Consider the following 27,107-nt stretch of genomic DNA (forward strand, 5'->3'; position numbering starts at 1 on the left):
AACAAAATGACAGTAACTACAGGGAAAGTGGCAAAGGATAAAGGAGGTAAAAGGGGGAAGGGTTTTAGAAACATGTATGAAGGACACATGGACAAAACTAAATGAAGGTAGGATTAAAAGTGTGAAATGAGGATGGCTGGGGTGACGTAAAAATGGAGACAAATTACTTAAACAACAGTAAAAAAATAAAAATAGAGGATGTGGAGGAAGATGGCAACGGAGTAGGACAAAAGATTTCGCTTCCCCCCAGGCACCGGAGAAAAACCGGCTGATCTGCGAAGGAGCGCAGCAGACAGCCAACATGGACCCAGCATATAGGAAGGTAGGACTCCAGAAATTGGAGCAGACTCTGAATGACCAGAAGGTGAGGAGAGAGGGTGGCAGAGCAATAAGGTCCCAGGGGATGGCACAGAGGCCACGGGCCCTCTGCTGGGCTGAGCCACACTGGGGCTGCTCTGCACCAGGGCTCGGGTTGGTCCACCTCAGTCTCTGGGAGCTGAAGGCTGGCTCAAGGACCTTGGGAGAGAGCCCGTCACCAGCTGGGCACAGTTTGAAAAAACTCCCTACCCAGCCAGGTGCAGTTTGAAAAATACCAGGAAAGATCTGTATGCTTGGATTGTCAGAGAGGAGTGGGTATACAGAAGGAAATCAGAGAGCATTGATCACACATAGTCTGTGGTTGCCAGCTTGGGAGAATCCAGAGTCGCCTTTGCAATCCCACATAGCACTGTGAAGGGTTCGCGCCTAGGCCAGTGGGACCAGAGAAGCCTGGCCGGGAATGCAGGTCCACAAGCCAGGCCAGGACTGTGAATCCTAGGGAAAGTCTGCTTTCAGTGGGGTGCTGAGGAGAGGATTTTGGGAGAGCAATCATGAGACCAGCTGAGTTCACCAGAAAGGGAGAAATATAGCACTAATCGACCCTCAGACTGCTGCAGCTAGTGTGACCAGAAGAAAAGGCTTGACCAGCTAGTAACCAAGAAGAGGGTTTTTTTTTAAAATAATCTTTTCTTTTTTAACTTTATTATTGTTTTATCTTTCAATACCTTACCCTCTCTCTTTTTGTTTCTTCTTTTATTCCTTCTTCCTTTCTTTCCAAACCTGCCACTTTCTCCTTCCTTCAGCTGCCTTTTTTCTTTCTTTTCAACCCCTCCCCCTCCCAAGTGAGACAAAAGACTTGGAATGGTGAAAAGACCAGAGTAGGACTCAAAGAGGGGGCATCTCAACAGTAGAGACAGAGTGACAAAATTCATTTTGCTATAGCAGAAAAACTAAAAGTTACTGCATATTTGAATTTTTCATTATTTTCCCATTATTATTACATCATTTATTCTAATAGTATCTCTGTATTCCTCCTCTTTCTGTATAGTCTTCTATACCTTGGATGGATATATTGTATCACTTGACAGGTTTCCCCTGTCCCCTCAACCATAGTGTATTGCTAATTTACTATCCTTTACATCCCCTTGCCCAGTTAGCACACTATTAAAGGTCCAATACTCCCTAATCTTGGTATGTCGTAGATTCTGTCATATGATTGTTGCTCTAATGTTATTGTAAATAATAGCTGTTACATACTATTCTAAATACTACACAAGACCCGCCCCCCCCCAGATCTTAGTCCACTTCATTGTTACCTGAACTATAATACTGTAGTGATTAACTATTCTCTCTCACACTACACCTATTTACCATCTTTTATTCTCACCTTACCTCAGAATCTGACCTCCCTCAACTTTACTCCCCTCTGGATACAAATTACAAACCTTCTCTCCCCAAAAAGAGCCTAATCTTCTTTCCATTCTTTCTAAAAAGTGGCTAGTTGGGTTGAAGATTACAATTATCACTGTACCTACTGAGGGAATCTCCTATCTCTTCTCTACTAGCTGCTACTGTAAATATCCTATGATAGGATAGGATACTGTACAGTATCCTATCCTATCATAGGATATTTACAGTATCCTCACAACACTGACTTCTCCTGTGGTCATAAACCATTTTGCCTTCCCCTCCAGCTGATCACACACACACACACACACACACACACAAAAAAAAAAAAAAGAGTAGGTGGAAGTGGTGAACACCAGCATACCCAAGGGAAGAGGAAACCCAACCCAACAACAAAGGAACCACCAACAGATAACAAGAGGAGAAGGTGAAGGAGGGAGTAGAAACGACACAAACCTCAACTCAAGACCTATCTGGAAATACAACTAAACAGTGTAGAAACTACCCAGGGAAATCAACTGAACAAGAGCAAAAGAGAATCCTCAAAACCTTCTACACGCAGAACTAGCTTCAACGCAACCCACCCTCACCAGCACAACAAATTAAAACAGGTGGTGGACAGAGGGACCATCAGTTCACCAGCTGGTGGGAAGGACCCACAAAAGAAAGACCCAGAAACAAAAACCCCAACATTTGGCTCTGACAAACTCAGAGCCAACGTAAAAAACAGCCAAAGACCAGTGAGCTGGGGAGATCGAGGAGATTACACCACTGAATCTCACAGGTATTATACCACAGAAGTTCACCCCATAAATCCAGGAAGCCAGAACAAATCAATTTAAGAAGCTGAAGCTAACAAGAAGAGTCTCACAAACAATGGGAAGACAAAGAAACAACCCCCCAGTGAAAGGAAGGGAGGAAGCCTCAGAAAGAATGCTAGATGAAATAGAGGCAATTCAACTATCAGATATTGAATTCAAAGCACTGGTTATCAGGAAGTTCAAAGAGCTCACAATGAGCTACCAGAAACTACAGGGGAGCTACAATAATCTCACCACAAACTATGTCAATACGAAAAAGGAAATAGAAACTATCAACAAGGGCCAAGAGGAAATGAAGAAATACAATTTTGGAGCTGAAGAACACAGTGGAAAGTATCAAAAGGATGATCAATGGGGAAGAAGATTGGATCAGCGAGTTGGAGAACAAAGTAGAAAGAAATGCCCAGAAAGAGAAAGAAAAGGAAAAGAGGCTCAGAAAGAACAAAGAGTGATTAAGAGAAATACAGGACAATATGAAAAATAATAATATCCAAATAATAGGGATACCAGAAGGAGAAGAAGAAGAGCAAGGGATAGAAAACCTATTTGAGAAAGTAATGATGGAAAACTTCCCTAATTTGATGAGAGAAAAAGTCGTACAAATCCAGGAAACACAGGGAGTCCCAATCAAGAGGAAGCCAAAGAGACCCACTTCAAGGCACATCATTGTTAAAATGGCAAAATTTCAAGATAAATAGAGAATCTTAAAGGCAGCAAGGGAGAAAAGGAAAGTAACCTGTAGGGAGCCCCAATAAGGTTAGCATCTGATTTCTCAATGGAAACACTCCAAGCAAGCAGATATGGCAAGAAATATTCCGAGTAATGAGAACCAGAGGCATGCAGCCAAGGCTACTTCACCCAACAAAGCTCTCAATTAAGGCAAAATGCCAAATAAAGAGCTTCCAAGACAAAAGAACTCTAAAAGAATACACCTCTACCAAACCAGCTCTGCATGAAATACTAAAAGGTCTGCTTTAAGGAAAGGAAGGAAAAGAGGGAGACAGAGAGGAACACAGGTACAAAAATGGCAATGAATAAGTACCTATCAATAATATCCTTAACATAAATGGACTAAATGCTCCAATCAAAAGACACAGAATAGCTGAATGGGTAAGAAAGCATGACCCACACATATGCTGCCTACAAGAGACCCACCTCAGGACAAAAGACTTACACAGACTAAAAGTGAGGGGTGGAAACAAATTTTCCAAGCAAACAGCCAGAAAAAAAAGCTGGGGTAGCAATACTCAAATCAGACAGAATAGACTTCAAAAAAAGGACCATAAAGAGAGACCCAGAAGGTCACTTCATAATAATACACAAGGGAAGAATCCACGAAGAGGACATAAGCATCTTAAATATATATGCACCCAACACAGGAGCACCCAAATATGTGAAGAAAATCTTAGAGGACTTCAGGAAAGATATTGACAGCAACACAATTATAGTAGGAAATGTTAACACCCCACTGTCAAAAATGGACAGAACTTCCAAACAAAAAATCCAGAAAGAAATTGTGGCATTGAACAAGTCCTAGACGAAATGCACTTAACTGCTATATAAAGAGCCCTTCATCCCAGAGAAGCTAAATACACATTCTTTTCAAATGCACATGGAATATTTTCAAAGATAGACCACATGATACGACAAAAAACAAGCCTCAACAAATTTTAAGAAAATTGAAATCATCCTCAGCATTTTCTCTGACCACAAGGGACTGAAATTGGAAACCAACCCCAAAGGAAAAAACCCAAAACATTCAAAATCATGGAGATTGAATGGTATGCTATTAAACAACGAATGGGTCAATAATAAAATTAGGGAAGAAATCAAAACGTTTCTGGGAACAAATAAAAATGAACTCACAACAACCCCAAACTTATGGGATACAGCCAAGGCAGTCCTGAGAGGGAAGTTTATAGCAATACAAGCCTACCTATAGAAGATAGAAACATTTCAAACAAACAATCTTACTCTACGCCTACAAGAACTTGAGGAACAACAACAAAGACAGCCCAGAGCAAGTAGAAGGAAGGAAATAACAAAGATCACAGAAAAATTAAATGACATAGAGACTAAAAGTACAATTCTAAGGATCAATGAATCCAGGAGTTGGTTCTTTGAAAAGATAAACAAAATAGACAAGCCTTTAAGTAGGCTCATCAAGAAAAGAAGAGAGAGGACACACATAAACACAATCAGAAATGAAAGAGGAGAGATTACAACTGACCCCACAGAAATAGAAATGATTCTAAGAAATTACTATGAAGTACTGTATGCCAAGAAATTAAAAAACTTAGGTGAAATGGACAAATTTCTAGAAAAGTATAATCTTCCAAAACTCAATGAAGAAGAAGCAGAAAGCCTGAATAGACCAATAACAGCAAATGAAATGGAAGCAGTAATCAAAAATCTCCTGAAGCACAAAAGCCCTGGACCAGATGGTTTCACAGGAGCATTCTACAAAGCATTTAAAGAAGAGCTAACTCCTATTCTTCACAGGCTATTCTAAAAAATCCAAAGTAATGGAAGAATCCCAAACTCTTTTTATGAAGCCAGCATCATCCTAATCCCCAAACTAGATAAAGATACAACATAGAAAGAAAACTTCAGGCCAATAACACTGATGAACATAAACGCTAAAATCCTCAACAAAATATTGGCAAATCACATCTAACAACACATTAAAAACATCATTCACCATAACCAAGTGGGATTCATCCCAGGTATGCAAGGATGGTTCAATATTCTCAAATCAGTAAATATAATATATCACATATACAGAAGCAAAAACAAAAATCACATGATCATATTAATGAATGTGGAAAAAGCTTTTTATCAGGTACAGCACTCATTTATAATAAAAACACTCACCAAAGTGGTACTAGAGGAAGCATTCCTCAATATAATACAGGCCATATATGAGAGACCTACAGCCAACATCATACTCAATGGGCAAAAACTAAAATCTTTTTCACTAAGATCAGGAACAAGAGAAGGATGTCCACTTTCACCACTTCTATTCAATATAGTATTGGAAGTTTTATCCACAGCGATCAGACAGGAAAAAGAAATAAAAGGCATCCAAATCAGAAAAGAGGAAACAAAACTCACTGCTTACAGATGACATGATAGTGTACATGGAAAATCCTATAGGCTCTACCCCAAAACTGCTCAACCTAATAAATGAATTTTGCAGAACAGCAGGTTACAAAGTCAATATTCAGAAATCAAAGGCATTTTTGTATACCAACAATGAAACAGCAGAAGCTGAAATCAAGAAAAAAAATTCATTTGATATAGGAAAAAAACAATAAAATATCTAGGAATAAACATAACTAAGGACATAAAAGACCTGTATGCATAAAACTACATAACACTGAAGAAAGAAATCAAGGAAGGCACAAACAAATGGAAACATATACAATGTTCATGGATTGGAAGAATTAAGATGATCAAAATGTCCATACTACCAAAGCAATTTACAGATTCATTGCAATACTTATTAAAGTACCAATGACATACTTTACAGATATAGAACAAACACTTCAAAAATTTATATGGAACCATAAACAACCCCGAACAGCAGCTGCAATTTTGAGAAAGAACAAAGTAGGAGGGATCACAATACCTGAGGGTGCCTGATACCAAACTGTATTACAAGGCCACTCTAATCAGAACAGCCTGGTACTGGCATTAAAACAGGCACATAGACCAGTGGAGCAGAACAGAGAGCCCAGAAATCAACCGACGTCCCTACAATTAATTAATATTTGACAAAGGGGACAGCAACATAAAATGGACTAATAATAGCTTCTTCAACAAATGGTGTTGGGAGAACTGGACAGCTATGTGCAAAAAAAATGAAACTCAAGCACCAACTTACACCATACACCAAAATAAATTCAAGGTGGATAAAAGACTTAAAGATTAGCTGTGACACCATTAAAGTCCTAGAGGAGAACATTGTCAAGAAAATCTGATATTTCATCCAGCAACTGTTTTACTCATATGTCCCCCGGAGCAAAAGATATAAAGGAACGGATAAGCAAATGGAATCTCATCAAAATTAAAAGCTTTTCATGGCTAAAGAAAACAGTATTAAAACAAAAAGAGATCCAACTGTATGGGAAAACATATTTGCCAATAATACCTCAGACAAAGGTTTAATCTCCAAAATATACAAAGAACTTACATGACTCCACTCTAAGAAGATAAGCAACCCAATTAAAAAGTGGGCAAAGGACTTGAACAGACATTTCTCCAAGGAGGATATACAGAGGATCCAGAGACACATGAAAAGATGCTCAATATCACTAGCTATCAGAGAGATGCAAATTAAAACCACAGTGAGATACCACTTTACATCAGTCAGAATGGCCATCATAAATAAAGCAACAAACAAGTTTTGGAGAGGTTGTGGAGAAAAGGGGACCCTAATCCATTGTTGGTGGCATTGCAGACTTGTACAATCACTGTGGAAAACAGTATGGAATTTTCTAAAAAAAAACTAAAAATGAACCTATCTTTTCATCCAGCAATTCCACTGCTGGGATTATATCCTAAGAACCCTAAAACACTAATTCAAAAGAACCTATGCACTCCAATGTTCATAGCAGCACAATTTACAATAGCCAAGAGCTGGAAGCAACCTAGGTGCCTGTCAGTAAATGAATGGATCAAAAAATTATGGTACATATACACAATGGAATTCTATGCAGCAGAAAGGAAAAAGGAGCTCCTACCCTTTGCAACAGCATGGATCAACTGGAAAGTATTATGCTGAGTGAAATAAGTCAGGTGTTGAAAGACAAATACCCTATGATCTCACCTTTAACAGGAAGCTAAACTATAAAACAAGCAAGCAAAATAAAAATAACAACACTGAAATAGAGAACAGGGCGACAGTGACCAGAGGGGAGAGGGGAGGGAATTTCAGGGTAAAAAGGGGAAGGATTTACAGGAACCAGTAGAAGGGACACATGGACAACAACTAAGGGGGGTGGAAATGGGAGGGAGGTGGGGAGCATGGGGCAGGGTGGGCTGGGATGGGAGAAATCGACAGAAAACTGTACTTGAACAATAATTAAATAAATAAAAAAGAATAATGCCATAGAGAACAAAATAAATATAAAAATAAAAGTAAAAATAAATAAAGAACACATGGGTAACACCAAAGGGGGGTAAATGCAGACAACTGTACTTGATCAACAATTTAAAAATAAAGTAAAATAATTGTTTTCTTTTCTGATTGGATATTTCCTGCCTTTTAGGTCCTATGTCATTGATTTGATCACCTTTCTTATCTCACCTCCTGTTGATTTTTCTATTCTTCTTTTCAGATATTGTATTTTTATATTTCTTACTGGTTCTTTTAAGTTTTATGTTTAAAAAACGTTTACTCTCTGTTTGTGTAAGTTGTCACTGAGTTCATTCATTCTTTTTGTAAGTTCCTTGAGCATTTTTATATTCATTGTTTTGTACTCTGTATCTGATAGCTTATTTATCTCCACTTCATGTAATTTTTTTCTGGGGATTTATCTAGTTTTTTCTTTTATTGGGGCATATTCTTTTATCTCTGCGTTTTGGCTGCCTTTCTGTATTTGTTTCTGTGTGTTAGGTAGAACTGCTGTCTCTCACAGTCATGTCATCGTGCCCTTATGCAGTAGATGTTTGCTGGGGCTCAGTAGCACAGTGTTCCTGATCACCTAAGCCAGTGCTCCAGGAATTTCCTTTGTGTGGGTTCTATGAGTCCTCCTGTTGTAGTTGAGTCTTTTTATCTGTTGGTTCATCTGTGGGTTGGGTTGTCCCTGTGGCTGTCTATGAATATTCACCCCAAGTCTCAACATATGAACTATGTATGCTGATTCCATGAAGCAGATTTTGCACCAGCAGGGACTGGTGCTTGCCAAGATTTTCTTTGTGTGTGCCATTTGTGGCACTAATTAGGTCATACTGTAATATGTTCTTTTTTTATTATTTTTTATTTTTATTATTGTTCAATTACAGTTGTCTGCATTATCTCCCCACTACTCCCCTTCAGCCCAGCCAAACCTCCCTTCCTCCTTTGCTTCCACCCTGCTCCTTGGTTTTGTCCATGTGTTCTTTATAGTAGTTCTTGAAAACCCTTCTCTCCACATTCCCCTCACCCTCCCCTCTGGCTATTATTAGATTGTTCTTAATTTCATTGTCTCTGGTTATACTTTGTTTGCTTTTTTGTTGTTGATTATGTTCCACTTAAAGGTGAGATCACATGGCATTTGTCTTAATCTCACCACTGAGTGTATTGGTTGTGGAGCCACTTCAGAGCTACTGCAGTGCAGGCCAATTTCAGGTGCTGCCTGTGACAGGCTCTGGGCTATCTGTCTGAAGTTACAAAGTGATCCACCACTTGTGGCTGCCTCTGCTGGGCCTGAGTGTACTTGGGAAGGGCCAAACTGTGCACCAAGGCTAATATTCATTAGGACTGAGCCAGAGGGCATGGCAGTAAAAGGTCTGAAGCTTCCCTAAATGCTCCTCCACCTGGGAGCTTCTGTTCAATTCACTCACTGAAAAAGCCTCTATCAGTATGTGAAGTGCATGAGGTAGTTTCTCAGTGAGACACCAGGGAAAGGCAAGTGGTGTTCACCAGACTGATATAATTTCAAACTCAGTTACAGTACTGGGTCTGAGGCCACTTACCAGAAGTCTCAGGGTGCAGCCACCTAATTCATGTTTTCTCAGAGTCTGTCTGGACTGCCTGGAGAGTCTCCGCACAGTGAGAACAGGCAGACCAGGGCCTGCTGACAATTTTGCAGAGTAAAAGCTCAGGTGGGTGGCACCACTGGTAGTCAAGCAGGTAGAGCTTGGGGTTCTCTGTGATGGGGCTGTTGAATTTCTTGTGGGAGGGCGACGTGCCACTGTTTTGGCATTCCTGGAGGGGGCAGTGCCTGTTGATCTGTTCCAAGGGACTCATTCTGCTGCCCTGGTGCTTGGGGAGTATGAGGCTGCTATTTTTGCTCACAGGGCTCAGTGCTTGTGGTGCATGGCTCTGGAATGCAGGTGGTAATGGCACTGCTGCTGTGGCATGGCCAGGTGAAGGGAAATTGCTCAGGCGAAGGGAAATTGCTCAGCCCAAGAGTCACACAACTCAGTAACTGACTACCCTGGAACTCCCCTTCAGCATTCTTTTAAAAAAGACTTCTCTTAAGCAGCAGACTCCTTGAAGGGTATATGCTTCACAAGGCAGGGCCAAGGATTTGGGAGGGTGGGGGTATTGCATTCTCCCAGTCTAATGTCATGTAGAGGGGAGTATTTGATCCAGGAAGGATGGTGTGCATGGGTGGTGTGAGAGAGTGACTAAGCACAGGAACACTGGCGTGTGTTCTTTTAGCACTCTCACTGTAGCCACACATCCCAGTCTGACTTCATAAACTCCATTTTGCTCTGATCTGCTCTCCCTCTGCCAAGGTGAGTGACTGTGTTTTCAGCAGACTTAAGAATAAGTTGTTTCTAACAGAGGTTCCTGTTTCTCTCCCTGGCATACAGAATCCATGCTGATTATCACAGACAGATGTTATGTGGATGCCTCTTTCATACTCTGGTGCTTTGGACTATGGAACCCAAAGTGCACTTGAGATCCCATATTACTTGGGATGGCAGGGAGGACCTTTGCAGATGAACTATCCTCTGGATTCTCAGCTGCCACAAATTCATGTGGGGCATCCTTTTCACATCTCTGCCCTCCCTACTAGTCTCCTCTGGCTTTTTCTCTAAATTCTGTTACAAGACTGTTGTTTAGCAAGTCTTCAGTTGGTTAGTCAGCTTGACTTTTCTTTTACTTAAAAAAAAACTTTGAAAATATTTATTTATTTATTTTTTATAATAAATTTTATTTAGTTACTTTTCAAGTACATTTTTTTATCTATTTCTCCCATCCTACCCCCCACGCTGTCTCCCCCCTCCCTCCAATTTCCCCTCCCCCAGTCCTCATCCCTGTGTCTTTCATACTTGTTCCTCAAAATCCCTCCCTCTTTTTCCCCTTAAATTCCCTTCTCTCTCCCCTCTGGTCGCTGCCCACTTGTTCTCTATTTCAGTGTCTTTGTTTTTATTCTGTTTGCTTGTTTGTTTTATTCTTTAGCTTCCTGTCAAAGGTGAGATCATATGGTATTTGTCTTTCAATGCCTGACCTATTTCACTCAGCATAATGCTTTCCAGTTCCATCCATGTTGTTGCAAAGGGTAGTAGCTCCTTCTTTCTCTCTGCTGCATAGAATTCCATTGTGTATATGTACCACAATTTTTTGATCCATTCGTTTACTGATGGGCACCTAGGTTGCTTCCAGCTCTTGGCTATTTATTTATTTTTAAAGAGAGGGAAACTGAGGGAAAAAACATCAATGTGTGGTTGCCTTTCATGCGCCCCCTACTGGGGACCTGGCCTGCAACCCAGGCATGTGCTCTAACTGGGAATCTAGCCAGCGACTGTTTGCCTTGCAGGCTGGCACTCAATCCACTGAACCATAGCAGCTAAGGCTTTAAAATTTTATTATTGTTGTTTGCCACGGTCCAGCCTTGGCAGGGTCCAGGGATCCCGAAAGTGGGTAAGGCGTTGGTGATGGGTAACAGACGACATCACGCCTCAAAGGACAGTGAAGCTCTGTTCCGTTTATTGCAAGTACAAGCAGGTTTTTATATTTTCATTTTAGGCAGTGATTAACATTTGCAGTATAGCATGATCAGTTAAGCAGGAAAAAAGCAATACAAAGGCAACCAGGAAAAATATGAAAGTTCCCATAGATTCAGTTATAATAAACAAAGATTATTTTGACCAGGAGAGCCATTAATCAGACAATTAGAAGTAGCTGTATGTACAGAATTTGAATATCTTATTGTATATTAAAATTTCTCAGAGTTTGTCATGGGGCAAAAGGATACACTAGATTGAGTAGAGGTAATAGGAAATTTATTATAAGACCTTTGTGATTTCTAACTTAGCTATCTCTCCTTTTCTATCTAAAATGTTTTTCTGTGCACTATAAACTTTGACTCCTTAGTAACTGTTTCTACGTGTGTAGTTTGTAATAGTTAACCAGCCCTTTTAAAATTTCTTTGTCTGTTCAATTGATACATATTCTTATTCAAAATAAAGGATGGGCTGTTACTCCAACAACTTTTAGACATTTAGGAGCTATTTCATTAGAGGGGATTTTTCCATCCTTTCAGGCAGTTTCATGGGGAATACTAATGTTTTCCCCTGAATTGTCCCTTCCTCTTTGGTGATTTGCACAGGAATAATGCAAATGTTTATATACAGTACAATGTTTATATTCAGTAGCAAGAGTAAAATAATTAAAATAAAAGAGCCAATTGTTAACCCATTTTGGATGCTACATTCTCCTCCGGGGAAACGAATTCCTTGAACTCAAATCCTCCATGCCTGGACCTTGTCAGACAACATAGTTGGAAAAGGACGTGGCATTTGCTCAATTGCAGTTGTCCCCATTTTCCCCCATTGCTCTCCCCCGCCATGCCCATCACCGCTTAGTTTTTATTCCAGTTTGATCCTGAGACAAGGTGAGTATAATTTTCACCCACTCTCCTGTCATCTTTTCCTCCATCCAGGTGTTTGCTTTTTTTATTGTCGAGTTTTAAGAGTTCTTTGTATATATCGGGCACAAGTGCTTTATCAAATGTGTTTTGTAAAGATTTTCTTTTAGTCTGAAGCTTACCTTTTTTATAGTCTTAAGTGTTTTTGCAGAGCAGAAGTTATTAATTTTTTATTTTTATGCAGTTTAACTTTTTAGTTTTTTCCTGTCATGAATTGTACTTTGGAGTTGTATCTAAAAAGTCATTTTCAAATCCAAAGTAATCTATATTTTATCCTATGATATCTTCTAGTAGTTTCATAGTTTTGCATTTTACATTTAAATCTGTGACCCATTTTGAGTTAATCTTTGTAAAAGATGTAATGTTTCTTTTCAGATTATAATTTTTTGCATGTGGATGTCCAGTTTTTCCAGTCTCATATGTTCAAAAGGTTAACCTTTCTCCATTGAGACTAACCTTTTTGTCTTCTTTCTTTCACCAAAGATCAGTTGTCTATATGTGTTTGGGGTTATTTCTGGGATCCCTGGTTTTATTGATCTATTCGTTTATTCTTTTGCAAACTGAGTTACTTTACATTTATATTATATCTTAAAATTGGATACTATTAGTTCTCCTACTTTATTCTTCTTCAATATAGTGTTGTCTCCTCATGACCTATTGCCTTTCCACATAAAGTTTAGAATTTAGATCGTTGATATACACAAAAAAAACTTGCTGTGATTTCATTTGAGATCACATTGAATCTAAAGATCAAACTGACAATAACGGAAATCTTAACAATATTAATTTTATTGCAATTTTCCTTATATACAAGCAGTGAACAAGTAGATTTTGATATTACACATGCACCATTTGCATAAGCACCAAAAGGTCAATACTTAGATATAAATCTAATTTAATATGTACAAGGTCTATATGAGGTAAAGTATAACATTCTGATGAAAGAAATAAAATAAGACATAATGAAGAGAGGTTTTATGTCCATAGATAGGAAGGAACTGTGTTATTTAACATTTTCTCTTCCCTTATTATATTTTGTTGTTATCAGGAAATTTGGTGCAGGGACTGTCTTCTGTCATATAATTCTTCCGTACCAAGATTGGAGAGTTTTGTGTTATTATCATAAGGAGGGCACACACACTAGACCTCAGTCCAGTTTTGTCACTTAGTAGATGCATAGTTTTGATCATGTTATATAACCTATCTGAGCCTCAATTTCTTTGTTTGAAAATGATGATTGTATCTTCTTTTTTGGTTTATTTTGAGGAGTAGAAGAATGTAAATTAGTAGAGTGTCTTGAACATGATGAGCATTTTGTAAAATTGAAACTATTTTTATCTTAAGCATTTTGTTCCTTGAGTACTGACATGACCCTGCTGTCTCTCTCTCTCTTTTTTTGCTTGTCTAGTTCTCACATATATAGAAGTGAGATATCAAAATATAGGTATAACTAGCTATTTGTAATTCCTTTAAATATTTTTCCTTTTTTTGGAAATAGAACTTACTTATTCAGTAACTAATCGATTGAATGCCATGTTGAAAATATTTGAAAAACAGTCAAATATGTTGGACAGGTAAGCTTTTAAAATAATTTCTTTTCCAAATTATAAAACTGAATACATATATATTTTAGAACATTTGGAAATATAAAGAAGAAAATAAGATTACTGTTTAAAAAATTAGTGATCCTACATCAATTTTTATGATATGCACAATTTTAAAGCTTAAAATTATAATCACAGAGTGTAAAATTGTATAGTTACAATGAGAAATAGTATGTCAGTTCCTCAAAAAATTAAAAATGTAATTATCAGGTGGTTTAACAATTCCATTTATGGGTATATACATCACAAACTGAAATTAACATCTTGAAGAGCAATTTATATACACATATTCACTGTAGCATTATTTGCAAGAGCAAAGAATTAGAAGTAACCCAAGTGTCCAATGAAGAACAAATGGATAAAGAAAATGAAATATATACATACAATGGAATAGTATTCAGTATTAAAAAGGAAGGAAATTGTGACATGTGGTACAACCTGAATGAACATTGAGGACACTATATTAAGTAAAAGAAGCCAGTCACGAAAAGATAAGAATTTTATGATTTCATTAATATGAAGTACGTAACGTAGTCAAATTCATATAGACAGAAAAGAAAATGGTAGTTGCTAGGGCTTCAGGGAGAGTGGGGGAATGGGGAGTTGTTGTTTAATGGAGTTCTAGTTTTCCAAGATGAAAAGAGTTCTGGAGGTTAGTTGCACAATAATGTGAATGTACTTTAGTATGGACTTAAAAATAGTTAGTGGCAAATTTATGTTATGTACATTTTACAGTTTTAGAAAGTAAAAAATTATATTCATACAAAATGTTACTGATACGTGTACTCTTCATTTATTGATAAATCTTTGTAAACTCATAATTATTTTTAAGTAAATGTTTTAAATTAAAACATATTAAGAAAGTTCATATCACTCATTGTTTTAAAAATATTTAAATTCAATATTGAAAAATTGGTAAATTTTACATGATCAGATTTTCTAGTTATCAAATCCAGTGATCAAGAGATCACAGAAAAGTGTAAAGAGAGTTCCAGCCAAGGTAGAGGTATAGGTATATATGCTTTGCTTTTTTGCACAATAAAAAGAAGGATAACAGCCAATTTAAAAAAAAACAACAGCCAGAAGTTCCAGAAAATCAAACTCTATGGAAGTCCTATACCCAAAGAGTTAAAGAAGAAACAGTCATCCAGACTGGTAAGAAGGGTGGAGACTGGAAGCCAGGGTGGTGATAATCCATGACAAGGCAGGGGTTGGTGAACCAGGTAGTCCCACATTTGTGTGCTGATAAGCTGGGAGGAACAAGTGAGGAGCCAGATAAACTGGGCAACCTAGGGTTCCAGTGTGGGGAAATAAATCCTCAGGACCTCTGTTGGTAAATGCCTGTGGGGTTTTAATGGTGGAAGAAACCGCCAGTCTCACAGGAGAGTCCATTGGAGGGGCCCATGGGATCCTAGAATGTACACAAGCCCACCCACCCAGGAATCAGCACCTGAAAGGGCACAATCTGCTTGTGGGGCAGCAAAGAAAGTGACAGAAAGTGGAATGAGAGCTGAGAAAGCATATTTGTTTCCTCTCTGACTCCTCCCCCACAGACAGTGCCACCACACAGTGAGATAGATGGGTTGCCCCACCCTAGTGAATACCTAACAATGTATTGTAAGGGGCTCCACCCCTTACAATGTAACAGGTGCACCAAGACAAAGAAATATGGCCCAAATGAAAGAACAGATCAAAATTCCAGAAAAAGAATTAAGCAATGAGGAGACAGCCAACCTATCATCTGCAGAGTTCAAAACACTAGTAACCAGGATGCTCACAGAAATGGTTGGGTATGGCCACAAAATAAAGGAAGAAATGAAGGCACTGGAAAGTGAAATAAAGGAAAATATACAGGGAACCAACAGTGAAGGGAAGGAAGTCAGGATTCATATCAACAATTTGGAGTAAAAGGAAGAAATAAACATCCAGCTGGAACTGAATAAAGAAACAATTTTTTAAAAAATGAGGAGAAGCTCAGGAACCTCTGGGACAATGTTAAACATTCCAATATCCAAATCATATGTGTGCCAGAAAGAGAAGAGGAAGAGCAAGAAATTGAAAACTCACTTGAACAAATAATGAAGGAAAACTTCCCCAATCTGGTGAAGGAACTAGATATGCAAGGCCAGGATGCTCAGAAAGTTCCAAAGAAGTTGGTTCCAAGAAGAAACACACCAAGACACATAATTAAATTATCCAAGATTAAAGGTAAAAAGAGAATCTTAAAAGCAGTAAGAGAAAAGGAGGCAGTTATTTACAAAGAAGTTTCCATAAGACCATGAGCTGATTTCTCAAAAGAAACCTTATAGGCTAGAAGGGGCTGGAAAGAAGTATTCAGGGTCATTAAATGCAAGAACCTACATCCCAGATTACTCTATCCAGCAAATCTATGATTTAGAATGGAAGGGCAGATAAAGTGCTTTACAGATAAGGTCAAGATAAAGGATTTCATCATCACCAAACCCTAATTATATGAAATCTTAAAGGGATTCATTTAAGGAAAAGAATATCACTGTTGGTGGGACTGCAGACTGGTGCCACCATTATGGAAAACAGTATGGAATTTTCTCAGAAAAATAAAAATCGACCTGCCTTTTGACCCAGCAATTCCACTGCTAGGATTATATCCTAAGAATCCTAAAACATCAGTTTCAAAGAACCTATGCACCACAATGTTCATAGCAGCACAATTTACAATAGCCAAGAGTTGGAAGCAAACTAGGTGCCCATCAGTAAATGAATGGATCAAAAAATTGTGGTACATATACACAATGGAATTCTATGCAGCAGAGAGAAAGAAGGAGCTCCTACCCTTTGCAACAGCATGGATGGAACTGGAAAGCATTATGCTGAGTGAAATAGGCCAGGCGTTGAAAGACAAATACCATATGATCTCACCTTTAACAGGAAGCTAAACAACAAAACAAACAAGCAAGCAGAATGAAAACAAAGACACTGAAATAGAGAACAAGGGGACAGTGACCAGAGGGAAGAGGGAAGGGAATTTAAGGAGGAAGGGGGGATGGATTTGGAGGAACAAATATGAAGGACGCAGGGATGAGAGCTAGGGGGGGTGGAGATGAGAGGAAAGTGGGGAGCATGGGATGGGGGGGCTGGGATGGGAGAAATAGACAAAAAACTGTACTTGAAAAATAACTAAATAAAAAAATCCAAAAAAAAAACCACACACACACACAAAAAAAAGAATATCAAAACTATGAACAGTAAAATGACAATAAACAACTATCAACAACTGAACCTAAAAAAACCAAAAACTAAGCAAACAGGTAGAACAAGAACAGAATCACAGAAATGGAGGTCACATGGAGCTTTATCAGTGGGGATAGAGATATAGAAGAATGGGTTAAAAAGCTACAGAGACTAAGAAGCATAATTGGTAGGCACAAAATAGACAGAGGGAGGTTAACAATAGTATAGGAAATGGAGAAGCCAAAGAAGTTAAATGTATGACCTGTGGACATGAACTAAGGGGCAGGGGTATGCTGAAGGAAGAATGTTCAGGGCAGAGGGGGGTAAAGGGAAGAAAAAAGGACAACTATATTATCATAATCAATAAAATAAACAAAAATGTAAAGAAGTCTATATCTGGGGAAGCTGCTAAAAATAGAAATAAAGGACATCACTTGTATTCATTAATGGCCAGGTATTTGGTATGTGATTAATTTAGGCCCTATTTGTTATTTACCCTTTTTATCTTTTTGTAATTCTTCCTATTAAAGGTTAGGGTCAGAATTTTCACACCCTTGTCTGATGAAAGCTCACTGGAGGGCATCATATTCTAGGGGTATTCTTAATGATGGAGATTAGTTTCCATGACAATTTTAACCATTGGACCCAAGGTATTAAAGCAGTCATTGATACTATTCAATATTATTGACTGTAGCTCCTCATATTAAGCTATTGGTGCTACTTACTGCTAGTTTTAGAATTTCTGGGTGTAGCAGAAAGAAGTGGGAAGAACTAGTTTAAGGGGTTACTATAAAGGAGAAGATTTCCAACTTGAATGCTCATATACTCAAAGTGAGCTTTGTTCAATTGTCTGGCTGGAATATGTTTTGCACATTTCTTTGCATGTCAGGAAGTATCTTGAAAGTCACTGAGAATGAACTACAGTTCTTTCTGGTACCTAAGGTTATATTAGTTATACAATTGGTATGTTGAAAAAGTGTATCTTGTATCTAGTAGAATAAAATCACAAAACCATTTTTTTTATTCTCATTAGTATTCATTTGTGTTTACTAATTGGGGCTAATGTTCCTTTTGGTGCTGAATACAAACTAGGGATTTTCTGATTACTGTTAAAGAACAATTAATTTATTTAAAACATTTTAAATTTTCTTTACTTTTATTTTTAAAATTTTTAATGTTTTTTATTGTCCTTCAAGTACCATTGTTTCCATTTTCCACTTGCCACTAACGCTGCCCCAAGGACTACCACATCGCACCCTCAATCCTAAACACCATTTGGCTTTATCCAAGAGTCCTTTATACCTTCCTTGATGAACCTTTTCCTTCTTTCTTCTTTATCCCCCTTCAACCTCCCCTCTGGTTTCTTCCAGTTTGTTCTTTGTTCTTTTTTTTTTGGTTATATTTTTGCTTCCTTGTTTACTTTGTTGATTAAGATTCAATATAGGTGAGATCACGTGGTATTTGTCTTTCACCACCTGGCTTATTCAATTAGCATAATGATCTACAGTTCTATCCGTGCTGTCACAAATGGTAGGAGTTCCTTATTTCTTTCTGCTGCATAGTATTCGATTGTGTAAGTGTACCATAGTTTTTTTATCCATTCATTTACTGATGGGCACCTAAGTTGCTTCCAGCACTTGGCTATTGTAAATTGTGCTGCTATGAACATTGGGGTGAATAGGTTCTTTTGTATTGTTGTTTCAGGGTTCTTAGGATACAATCCTAGCAGTGGAATTGCTAGGTCAAAAGGCAGATCTAGTGAAAGGACAGAAAACTCACAGTTATTAACAACCACACTTAAAATGAAAGCAAACTAAGCAGACAACTAAATCAGGAGCAGAGCCATAGAAATGGAGATCACAAGGAGGGTTAACAACAGGGGAGTGGGAGGAGGAGAAGGGGGGAGAAGGTACAGAGAATAAATAGCAAAAATGGTAGGTAGAAAATAGACAGGGGGGAGGGCAAGAATAATATGGGAAATGTAGAAGGTAAAGAACTTGTGACATGTGGACATGAACTAAAGGGGGGAGTGGGGGGAGGGGTTGTGCAGGGTGAAGGCGAATGAAGGGGGGGAAATAGGACAACTGTAATGGCATAATCAATAAAATATATTTTAAAAAGGCAGATCTAGCCCTGGCTGGTGTAGCTCAGTGGATTGAGCATGGGCCTGTGAACCAGAGTATCGCGGTTAGATTCCCAGTCAGGGCACATGCCTGGGTTGCAGGCCAGTTCCCAGCAGGGGACGCATAAGAGGCAACCATACATTGATATTTCTCTCCCACTCTTTCTCCTTCCCTTCCCCTCTCTTGAAAAATAAGTAAATAAAATATTTTTAAAAAAGGCAGATCTATTTTTAGTTTTCTAAGAAAACTCCATAGTGTTTTCCATAGTGGTCGTACCAGTTTGCAATCCCACCAACAGTCTACTAGTGTTCCCTTTTGTCCACAACCTCACCAGCACTTATTGTTTGTTGATTTGTTTATGATAGTCATTTTGACTGGTGTGAAGTGGTATGCCATTATGGTTTCAATGTGCATCTGATTAATGATGTTAGGAGATATGGGGTATTCTATGTACACTATCATGCCATCAGCAAACAGTCACAGTTTCACTTCCTTCTTTCCAATTTGGATGCCTTTTATTTGTTTTCTTGTCTGATCACTGTGGCTAGAACTTCCAATACTATGTTGAATAGAAGTGGTAAAAGTGTATACCCTTTTCTGGGGCCTGATCTTAGGGGGAAAGCTTTTAGTTTTTACCTGTTGAGTATGATGTTGGCTGTAAGTTTCTTGTATGTGGCCTTTATTATATTAGGTATTCTCCCTCTACTCCCACTTTGCTGAGTGTTTTTATTTTAAATCATAAATGGCTACTGTACTTTATCAAATGCCTTTTCAGCATCTATTGAGATGATGATGTGGTTTTGTCTTTCATATTGTTTATTTGTTGTATTACAGTTATTGATTTGCAAATATTGTACCATCCTCGCATCCCTGTGATCAATCCCACTTGGTCATGGTGTATGATGTTTTTAATGGATTTCTGGATGTGGTTTGCCAATATTTTGTTGATGATTTTAGTGTCTATGTTCATCAGTGTCATTGGCTTGTAGTTTTATTTCTTTGTTGTGTTTTTACCTGGTTTTGGAATTAGGATAACACTGGCCTCATAAAAAGAGTTTGGGAGTATTACCTGTTCTTAGACCTTTTGGAATAGTTTGAGAAGAATCAGGGCTAGCTTTTCTGTAAATGTTTTGTAAAATTCTCCTTTGAATCCATCTGGCCCAGGTCTTTCTTGTGCCAGGAGTTTATTGATTACTGCTTCAGTTTCACTAGCTGATATCAGTCTATTCAGGCTTTCTGCTTCTTCTTGACTCAGTTTTGGAAGATTATATGTTTCTATAAATTTGTCCATTTCACTCAGGTTTTCAAATTTCTTGGCATGTAGTTGTTCATAGTAGTTTCTTATGATTGGTTTCAATTTCTCCCATTTTGGTTCTGATTTTACTTATTTGAGTCATTTCTGTTTGTTTCTTGATGAGTCTGGTTAATGGCATATCAATTTTGTTTATTTTTTCAAAGAACCAGCTCCTGAATTTACTGATTCTTGCAATTATTCTTTTAGTTTCCATGTCATTTAATTTTGCTTGGATTTTGATTATTTCCTTCAATTATTCTTTTAGTTTCCATGTCATTTAATTTTGCTTGGATTTTGATTATTTCCTTCCATGTACTCACTCTGGGTTGTGTTAGTTGTTGTACCTCTAGTTTTTATTGATGTAGGGTTAGGTCATTTACATACCTGGCAGAATCCAATCATTAATAACTCACAAAACAACAAGTGCTGGTGATGCTGTGGAGAAAAGGGAACCCTAGTACACTATTGATGAGAATGCAGATTGGTGCAGCCACTGTGGCAAACAATATGGAATTCCCTCAACAACCTAAAGATAGAACTGCCTTTTCATGTAGCAGTCCCACTGCTGGGACTATACCCTAAGAATCCTGAACCACCAAGTCAAAAGAACCTATGCACCCCAGTATTCATAGCAGTACAATTCACAATAGCCAAGTGTTGGAAACAACCTAAATGCTCATCCATAAATGAGTGGATCAAAAAACTGGTACATTTACACAATGAAATACTATGCAGCAGAAAGAAAGAAAGAAGGAACTCCTATCATTTGTGACAGCATGGATGGAACTGGAGAACATTTTGCTAAGTGAAATAAGTGAGGTGGTAATAGACAAATACCTTATTATCTCACCTATAAGTGGAACCTAACCAATAAAACAAACAAATGAGCAAAATAAAACCAGAAACTTGGAAATAAAGAACAAATGGTCAATTACCAGAGGGGTGGTGGGAGGGAGATAAACAGGAAAAGAAGAGGAAGGGACAAGCAAAGGAACATGAATAGAGGCCTCATGGACACATAAAATTGGGGGGATTGACTGTGGAATTGTGGGGGCATGTTTCAGGAAATGGGGAAATAGAGGGGGCAGCTGTAATTTAACAATAAAAATAATCTAAAGAAGACACAGATAACAAAGTTTTAAAGGCTAAAAAATGAATAAAAATAAAATTTAAGTGAGTAAAAATGTTAAAGGACTCATGGACATGGACAGTAGTGGTGATTGCAGGGTAAGGTGGTGTAAGGGGACTAAATCATAATGGAAAAAATATAATAAACTTTATATATTTTTAAAATATTAAAAAGTGGAATTGACCTATGTCTACCAATAAAAATAGTTCTCAGAAACTATTAAGAGAAAAAAATACTTGAGAAACATATATACATTGATGTCCTACATGTGGAAAAAATACAATATCTAACCCAATACAAAAATTTTAGAATCGAATAGGTACATGCAGTATTATATGAATTCATGGAACAAGTTCTGGCAAGGTAGGCAACAATCTAAAATTACCTCTGGGGAGATAATTGAATTTTCAGAATTGTAATAAAATTGTACCCTAATGTCATTTGTTTTTTTAAAAAATTTACAAAGAAAATGTACATGTCACATAAATAAAGCTATAAATAAAATGATAATACATTACAGATATTTTTTATATTTTTCAGAGCTAAGAATGATCAAATTCTGTTAGAAACTGTAAGTACAGCACTCTCAGTTTGAAATTGTGCTTTGGTCTTGTTCATAGATTCTAGATGTTGTCAGAATACATAATCTTAAATAAGGATCCAATGATTATTCATTTTATCCAAGTTTTCTATGCACATGTTAGCTAGAAAGCTTTGTCCACTTTTTGAATAATGTAAGTTTTATTTTTATATAATAGTATAACTTATTATGTAGTAACTTGTAATATTATATGTTCTATAATACAATGATATGTATAATATAAATTACATATAACATTGACACAAAATCAATATTAATGCTATTATACATAGTATTAACATAATAATAGCATAACATAGTTACATAATATTGCATGAAATAACAAACAATATAATGATAGAATTACATTATATCCCATATATGTTAATATTAAATTACATAAATAATATTATAAATATTAATATTTGTATCAAGCAACATGTTTAATATTATTATAAATATTAAATAATGCAAATAGTAAAACATTGTTTATTATATATTGCATATTTATATAATTATAATAACATGCATTACAATATTATATAATATATATGTAATATTTCACATAATAATCTCACAATATGATTATATAATATATAATATTGCATATGTAACTTATAATTTTTATATAGTAAGAATTATTATGTAAAATTATATGTTGTACTACAACTTAGATATATTTATATAATTAATAAATTTTAATTTTTATATTATGCAAAAGTTGTTTTATATACTATTTTATATTTAATAATGTCAAAATATTAAATAATATTGATAATGTTTTTCCTTCTTTTTTCTATCAAGCTGAGTCTTTATGAAGCATATATTTGTCTTTTACATCTAGCTTCTCAGACATTGTATAATGCCTTTTTTAAACATATTTTATCGTTGCTCAACTACAGTTGTCTCCATTTTCCCTCCACCACTCCCCTGCCCTAGACCAGTCATCCCCAGCTCAAACCATTGATCCTACACCCCTTTGATGTTGTCCATATGTCCTTTATTTATTTTTATTTTTTATTATTGTTTAAGTCCATTTGTCTCCATTTTCCCCCTAACACTACCATGACCCCAGCCATCTCTACGTCCAACCTTTGATCCCACCCACATTTGGTTTTGTTCATGTGTCCTTTTATACATGTTTTTGAAAACCCTTTCCCCTTTTATGCCTTTATCCTTATCCACTTCCCCTGTAGTTACTCAGTTTGTTCTTAATTTCACTGTCTCTGGTTATATTTTGCTTGCTTGTTTGTTTTGTTGATTGGGTGCAACTCATAGGTAAGATCATATGGTCTGGTTTATTTGACTTAGCATAATGGTCTTCAGACCCATCCATGCTGTCACAGAGGTCTGGAGCTCCTTCTTTCTTTCTGCTGTGTACTATTCCATCATGTAGATGTACCATAGATTTTTTTGATCCATTCATTCACTGATGAGCACTTAAGTTGCTTCCAGAACTTGGTTACTGTAAATTGTGCTACTATGAACACTACTCTTGCCCTCCCCCTATTTTATCCCCACTGTCTATGCTACTTATTCTCTGTAACTTCTCCCCACCTCTTCTCCTCCCACTCCTCTGTTGCTAACCTTCCATGTGATCTTCATTTCTGTGGTTCTGCTCTTGTTTTAGGTGTCTGCTTAGTTTGCTTTTGTTTTAGCTGTGGTTGTTAACAACTGTGAGTTTGCTGTCCAATCACTGCTCATATTTTTTATTTTCTTTTTCTTAGAGAAGTCCTTTTAACATTTCATATAATAAGGGCTTGTTGATGATGAACTCCTTGAACTTGACCTTATCTGAGAAGTGCTTTATCTGCCCTTCCATTCTAAATAAAAGCTTAGCTGGATAGAGCAATCTAGGATGTAGGTCCTTGCCTTTCATGACTTGGAATACCTCTTTACAGCCCCTATTTGCCCTAAGGTCTCGTTTGAGAAATCAGCTGACAGTCTGATGGGAACTCCTTTGTAGGTAACTGTTCTTATCTCTTGCTGCTTCTAGGATTCTCTCCTTCACTTTAATCTTGGCTAATGCAATTATGATGTGCCTTTGTGCATTCCTTCTTGGGTCCAACTTCTTTGGGACTTACTCTCTGAAATTCCTGGACTTCCTGGAAGTCTATTTTATTTGCCAGATTGGGGAAGTTGTCCTTTATTATTTGTTCAAATAAGTTTCCCACTTGTTGCTCTTCCTCTTCCCCTTTTGGTACCCCTATAATTCAGATATTGGAACGTTTAAAGACATGCTGGACATTCCTAAGCCTTTCCTTATCTTTTTGAATTCTTGCTTTTTCCCTCTTTTCTTTTTGGTTGTTTCTTTCTTCCTTCTGGTCTACTCCATTGATTTGTAGTGTAGCCTTCATTTTTCATCTAATTTGCAACCAAAATCAACCAGTTCTGTGAGCATCCTAATCACCAGTGTTTTAAACTGTGCATTTGATAGGTTGGCTATCTCTTGGTCGCTTAAAAATATTGGCTTTGGGGCTTTCATTTGTTCTTCTGATTGAGCCACTTTTGGTCAGGTTGTGCCTGTTATGTATGAGTGGTGGAGCCTTAGGTGTTCACTAGGGCAGGGCAACCCACGTCACTGGGTTGTGACTCTGTATATGGGGGTGGGGTAAGAGAGGGAGCAATGGCATTTGTTGGGCTTTCTCTTGGATTTCAGTCCCCTTTGCCACTTCCCACAAGCCGGCACCTTTTAAATCAGTGCTTTTAGGCTTTATTTCCTGTCACTGGGGCCCTGGCTTGCACCGTCCATCTTGCTGCCCATTTTTGCTTAGGTATTTACCAGGGTGGAGCAACTCAGTTGCTGAGTTGTGATGCTGTATGTGGAGGGAGGGGTCAGAGAGGGAGCAATGGCGCTTGCTCTGCTCTCTCTCTCTCGGATTTCAGTCCCCTCTGCCACTTCCCACAAGCAAATTGGGTCCTTCTGTTGCTGGTTCCTGGGTAGGTGGGCTTGTGTATATTCTAGGACCCTCTCGTTCCCTCCAGCAAACTCTCCGGTGAGGCCAGGAGTCTCTCCCAGCACTTTGACCCCTGAAAGTTTTTTCAGTTGGTGCTTTTAGGCTTTATTTCCTGTTGCTGGGGCCCTGAGTTGCATGGTCTGTCTCACTGCCCATGTTTTGCCTGGTTTATCTGTGCATGAATGTGTATCCACAGTCAGCCAACTGCCCTGCACATCTAACTGGGTTTACTCGATTCAATCCTGCACCTGGTTCTGCTAACCACTGCCTCTTCCTACCCAGGTCTCCTCTCTGCCGGCTGCTGACTTCAATCCTCTTACCAGTCTGGATGAATGGTCTTTGTTGTTAGACTTCAGTACAGTTCAATTTTCTGTCTGTTCTGATTGTGTTTTTGTTTCTAAATCTTTGTCGTCCTTAAATTTGGTTGTGCGAGGAGGCACAGTATTTCTACTTACCCCTCCATCTTGGCCAGAAGTCCCATATAAATTTTTGAAGTGTTTGTTCTATATCTGTGAAATATGTCATTGGTACTTTAATAGGTATTGTGTTGAATCTATACATTGTTTTGGGTAGTATGAGCATTTTAATCATGTTAATTCTTCTGATCCATGAACATAGTCTGTGTTTCCATTTGATTGTGTCTTTCTTGATTTCTTTCTTTAGTGTTGTGTTGTTTTCTGAGTACAGGTCTTTTACCTCCATAGTTTGGTTTATTCCTAGGTTTTTTTTTTTTTGCTATATTAAATGGGATTTTTTTCTGATTCCTGTTTCTAGTGGTTCATTGTTGGTGTACAAAAATGCATTTGATTTCTGACTATTGAGTTTGTATCCTGCTCTTTTGGCAAATTCATTTATTAGGTCGAGAAGTTTTTTTGGTGGAGCCTATAGGATTTTCTATGTATGTTATCTTGTCACCTGCAAACAATGGTAGTTTTGTTTACTCTTCTCCAATTTGGATGCATTTTATTTCTTTCTCTTGCCTGATTGCGGTGGCTAGGACTTCCAATACTATGTGGAATAGTAGTGGTGAAAGAGGACATCCGTGCCTTTTTCCTCACCTTAGTGGAAATGATTTTACTTCTTCCCATTGAGTGTGATATTGGCCATAGTTCTCTCATATATTAGTTTTATTATGTTGAGGATGCTCCCTCTGTTCCCAGTTTCGTGAGTGTTTTTATCATAAATGGGTGCTGTATCTTATCAAATGTTTTCTCCTCATTTATTGTTATGGACATGTAATTTTTGTCTTCACTTGTTTATGTGGTTTATTACATTTATTGATTTGTGAACATTGTACCATCTTTGCATCCCTGGGATGAATCCCACTTGCTCATGGTGTATGATCTTTTTAATGTATTGATGGATGCAGTTTACCAATATTTTGTTGAAGACTTCAGTGTTTATGTTCATCAGCGATACTGGCCTGAAATTTTCTTTCTTTGTTGTGTCTTTATCTGGTTTTAGGATTAGGATGATGCTGACTTCATGAAAAGAGTTTGGGAGTCTTCATCTTCTTGGATTTTTTGCAATAGTCTATGAAAAATAGGGGCTAGTTCTTCCTTAAATGCTTTGTAGAATTCTCCCATGAAACCATTCAGTCCAGGGATTTTGTGTGTTGGGAGTTTTTTAATTACTGCTTCAATTTCATCTGCTGTTATTGGTGTGTTCAGGTTTTCTGCTACTTTGTTATTCAGTTTTGGAAGATTATATTTTCCTAGAAATTTGTCCACTTCACTAAGGTTTTCTAATTTCTTAGCATATAGTTCTTCATAGTACTTTCTTACAATCCTTTGTATTTCTGTGGTATCAGTTTTAATGTCCCTGCTTTCATTTCTGATTGTGTTTATTTGGATCCTCTCTCTTTTTTTCTTGATGAGTCTGCTTAAAGGCTTGTTGATTTTGTTTATCTTTTCAAAGAACCAGCTCCTGGATTTATTTGTCCTTTGGATTATTCTTAGTCTCTATGTTGTTTAATTCTGCCCTGATCTTGGTTATTTCATTCCTTCTCTTTGCTCTAGGTTGTTTTCGTTGTTGTTCTTTGCATTCTTGTAGGTGTAGGGTTAGGTTGCTTATTTGA

At 37.5% G+C, this 27,107-nt stretch overlaps 1 protein-coding gene across 1 annotated transcript in view; it reads left to right on the plus strand.

Annotated features, from left to right (window-relative positions):
• CCDC7 (coiled-coil domain containing 7) overlaps nucleotides 1-27,107 on the plus strand; it is a 362,459-nt gene that overhangs the window by 216,802 nt on the left and 118,550 nt on the right. Inside the window, exons 11-12 of the mRNA XM_053670977.1 lie at nucleotides 13,632-13,707; nucleotides 22,034-22,064. Of these exons, the coding sequence (XP_053526952.1) occupies nucleotides 13,632-13,707; nucleotides 22,034-22,064 (107 nt within the window). The remainder of the gene's footprint in view (nucleotides 1-13,631; nucleotides 13,708-22,033; nucleotides 22,065-27,107) is intronic.

The sequence above is a fragment of the Artibeus jamaicensis genome, unplaced genomic scaffold (genome assembly GCF_021234435.1).
Source record: "Artibeus jamaicensis isolate MK-2021 breed Jamaican fruit bat unplaced genomic scaffold, CSHL_Jam_final contig_659, whole genome shotgun sequence".
Lineage (NCBI taxonomy): Eukaryota > Metazoa > Chordata > Mammalia > Chiroptera > Phyllostomidae > Artibeus > Artibeus jamaicensis.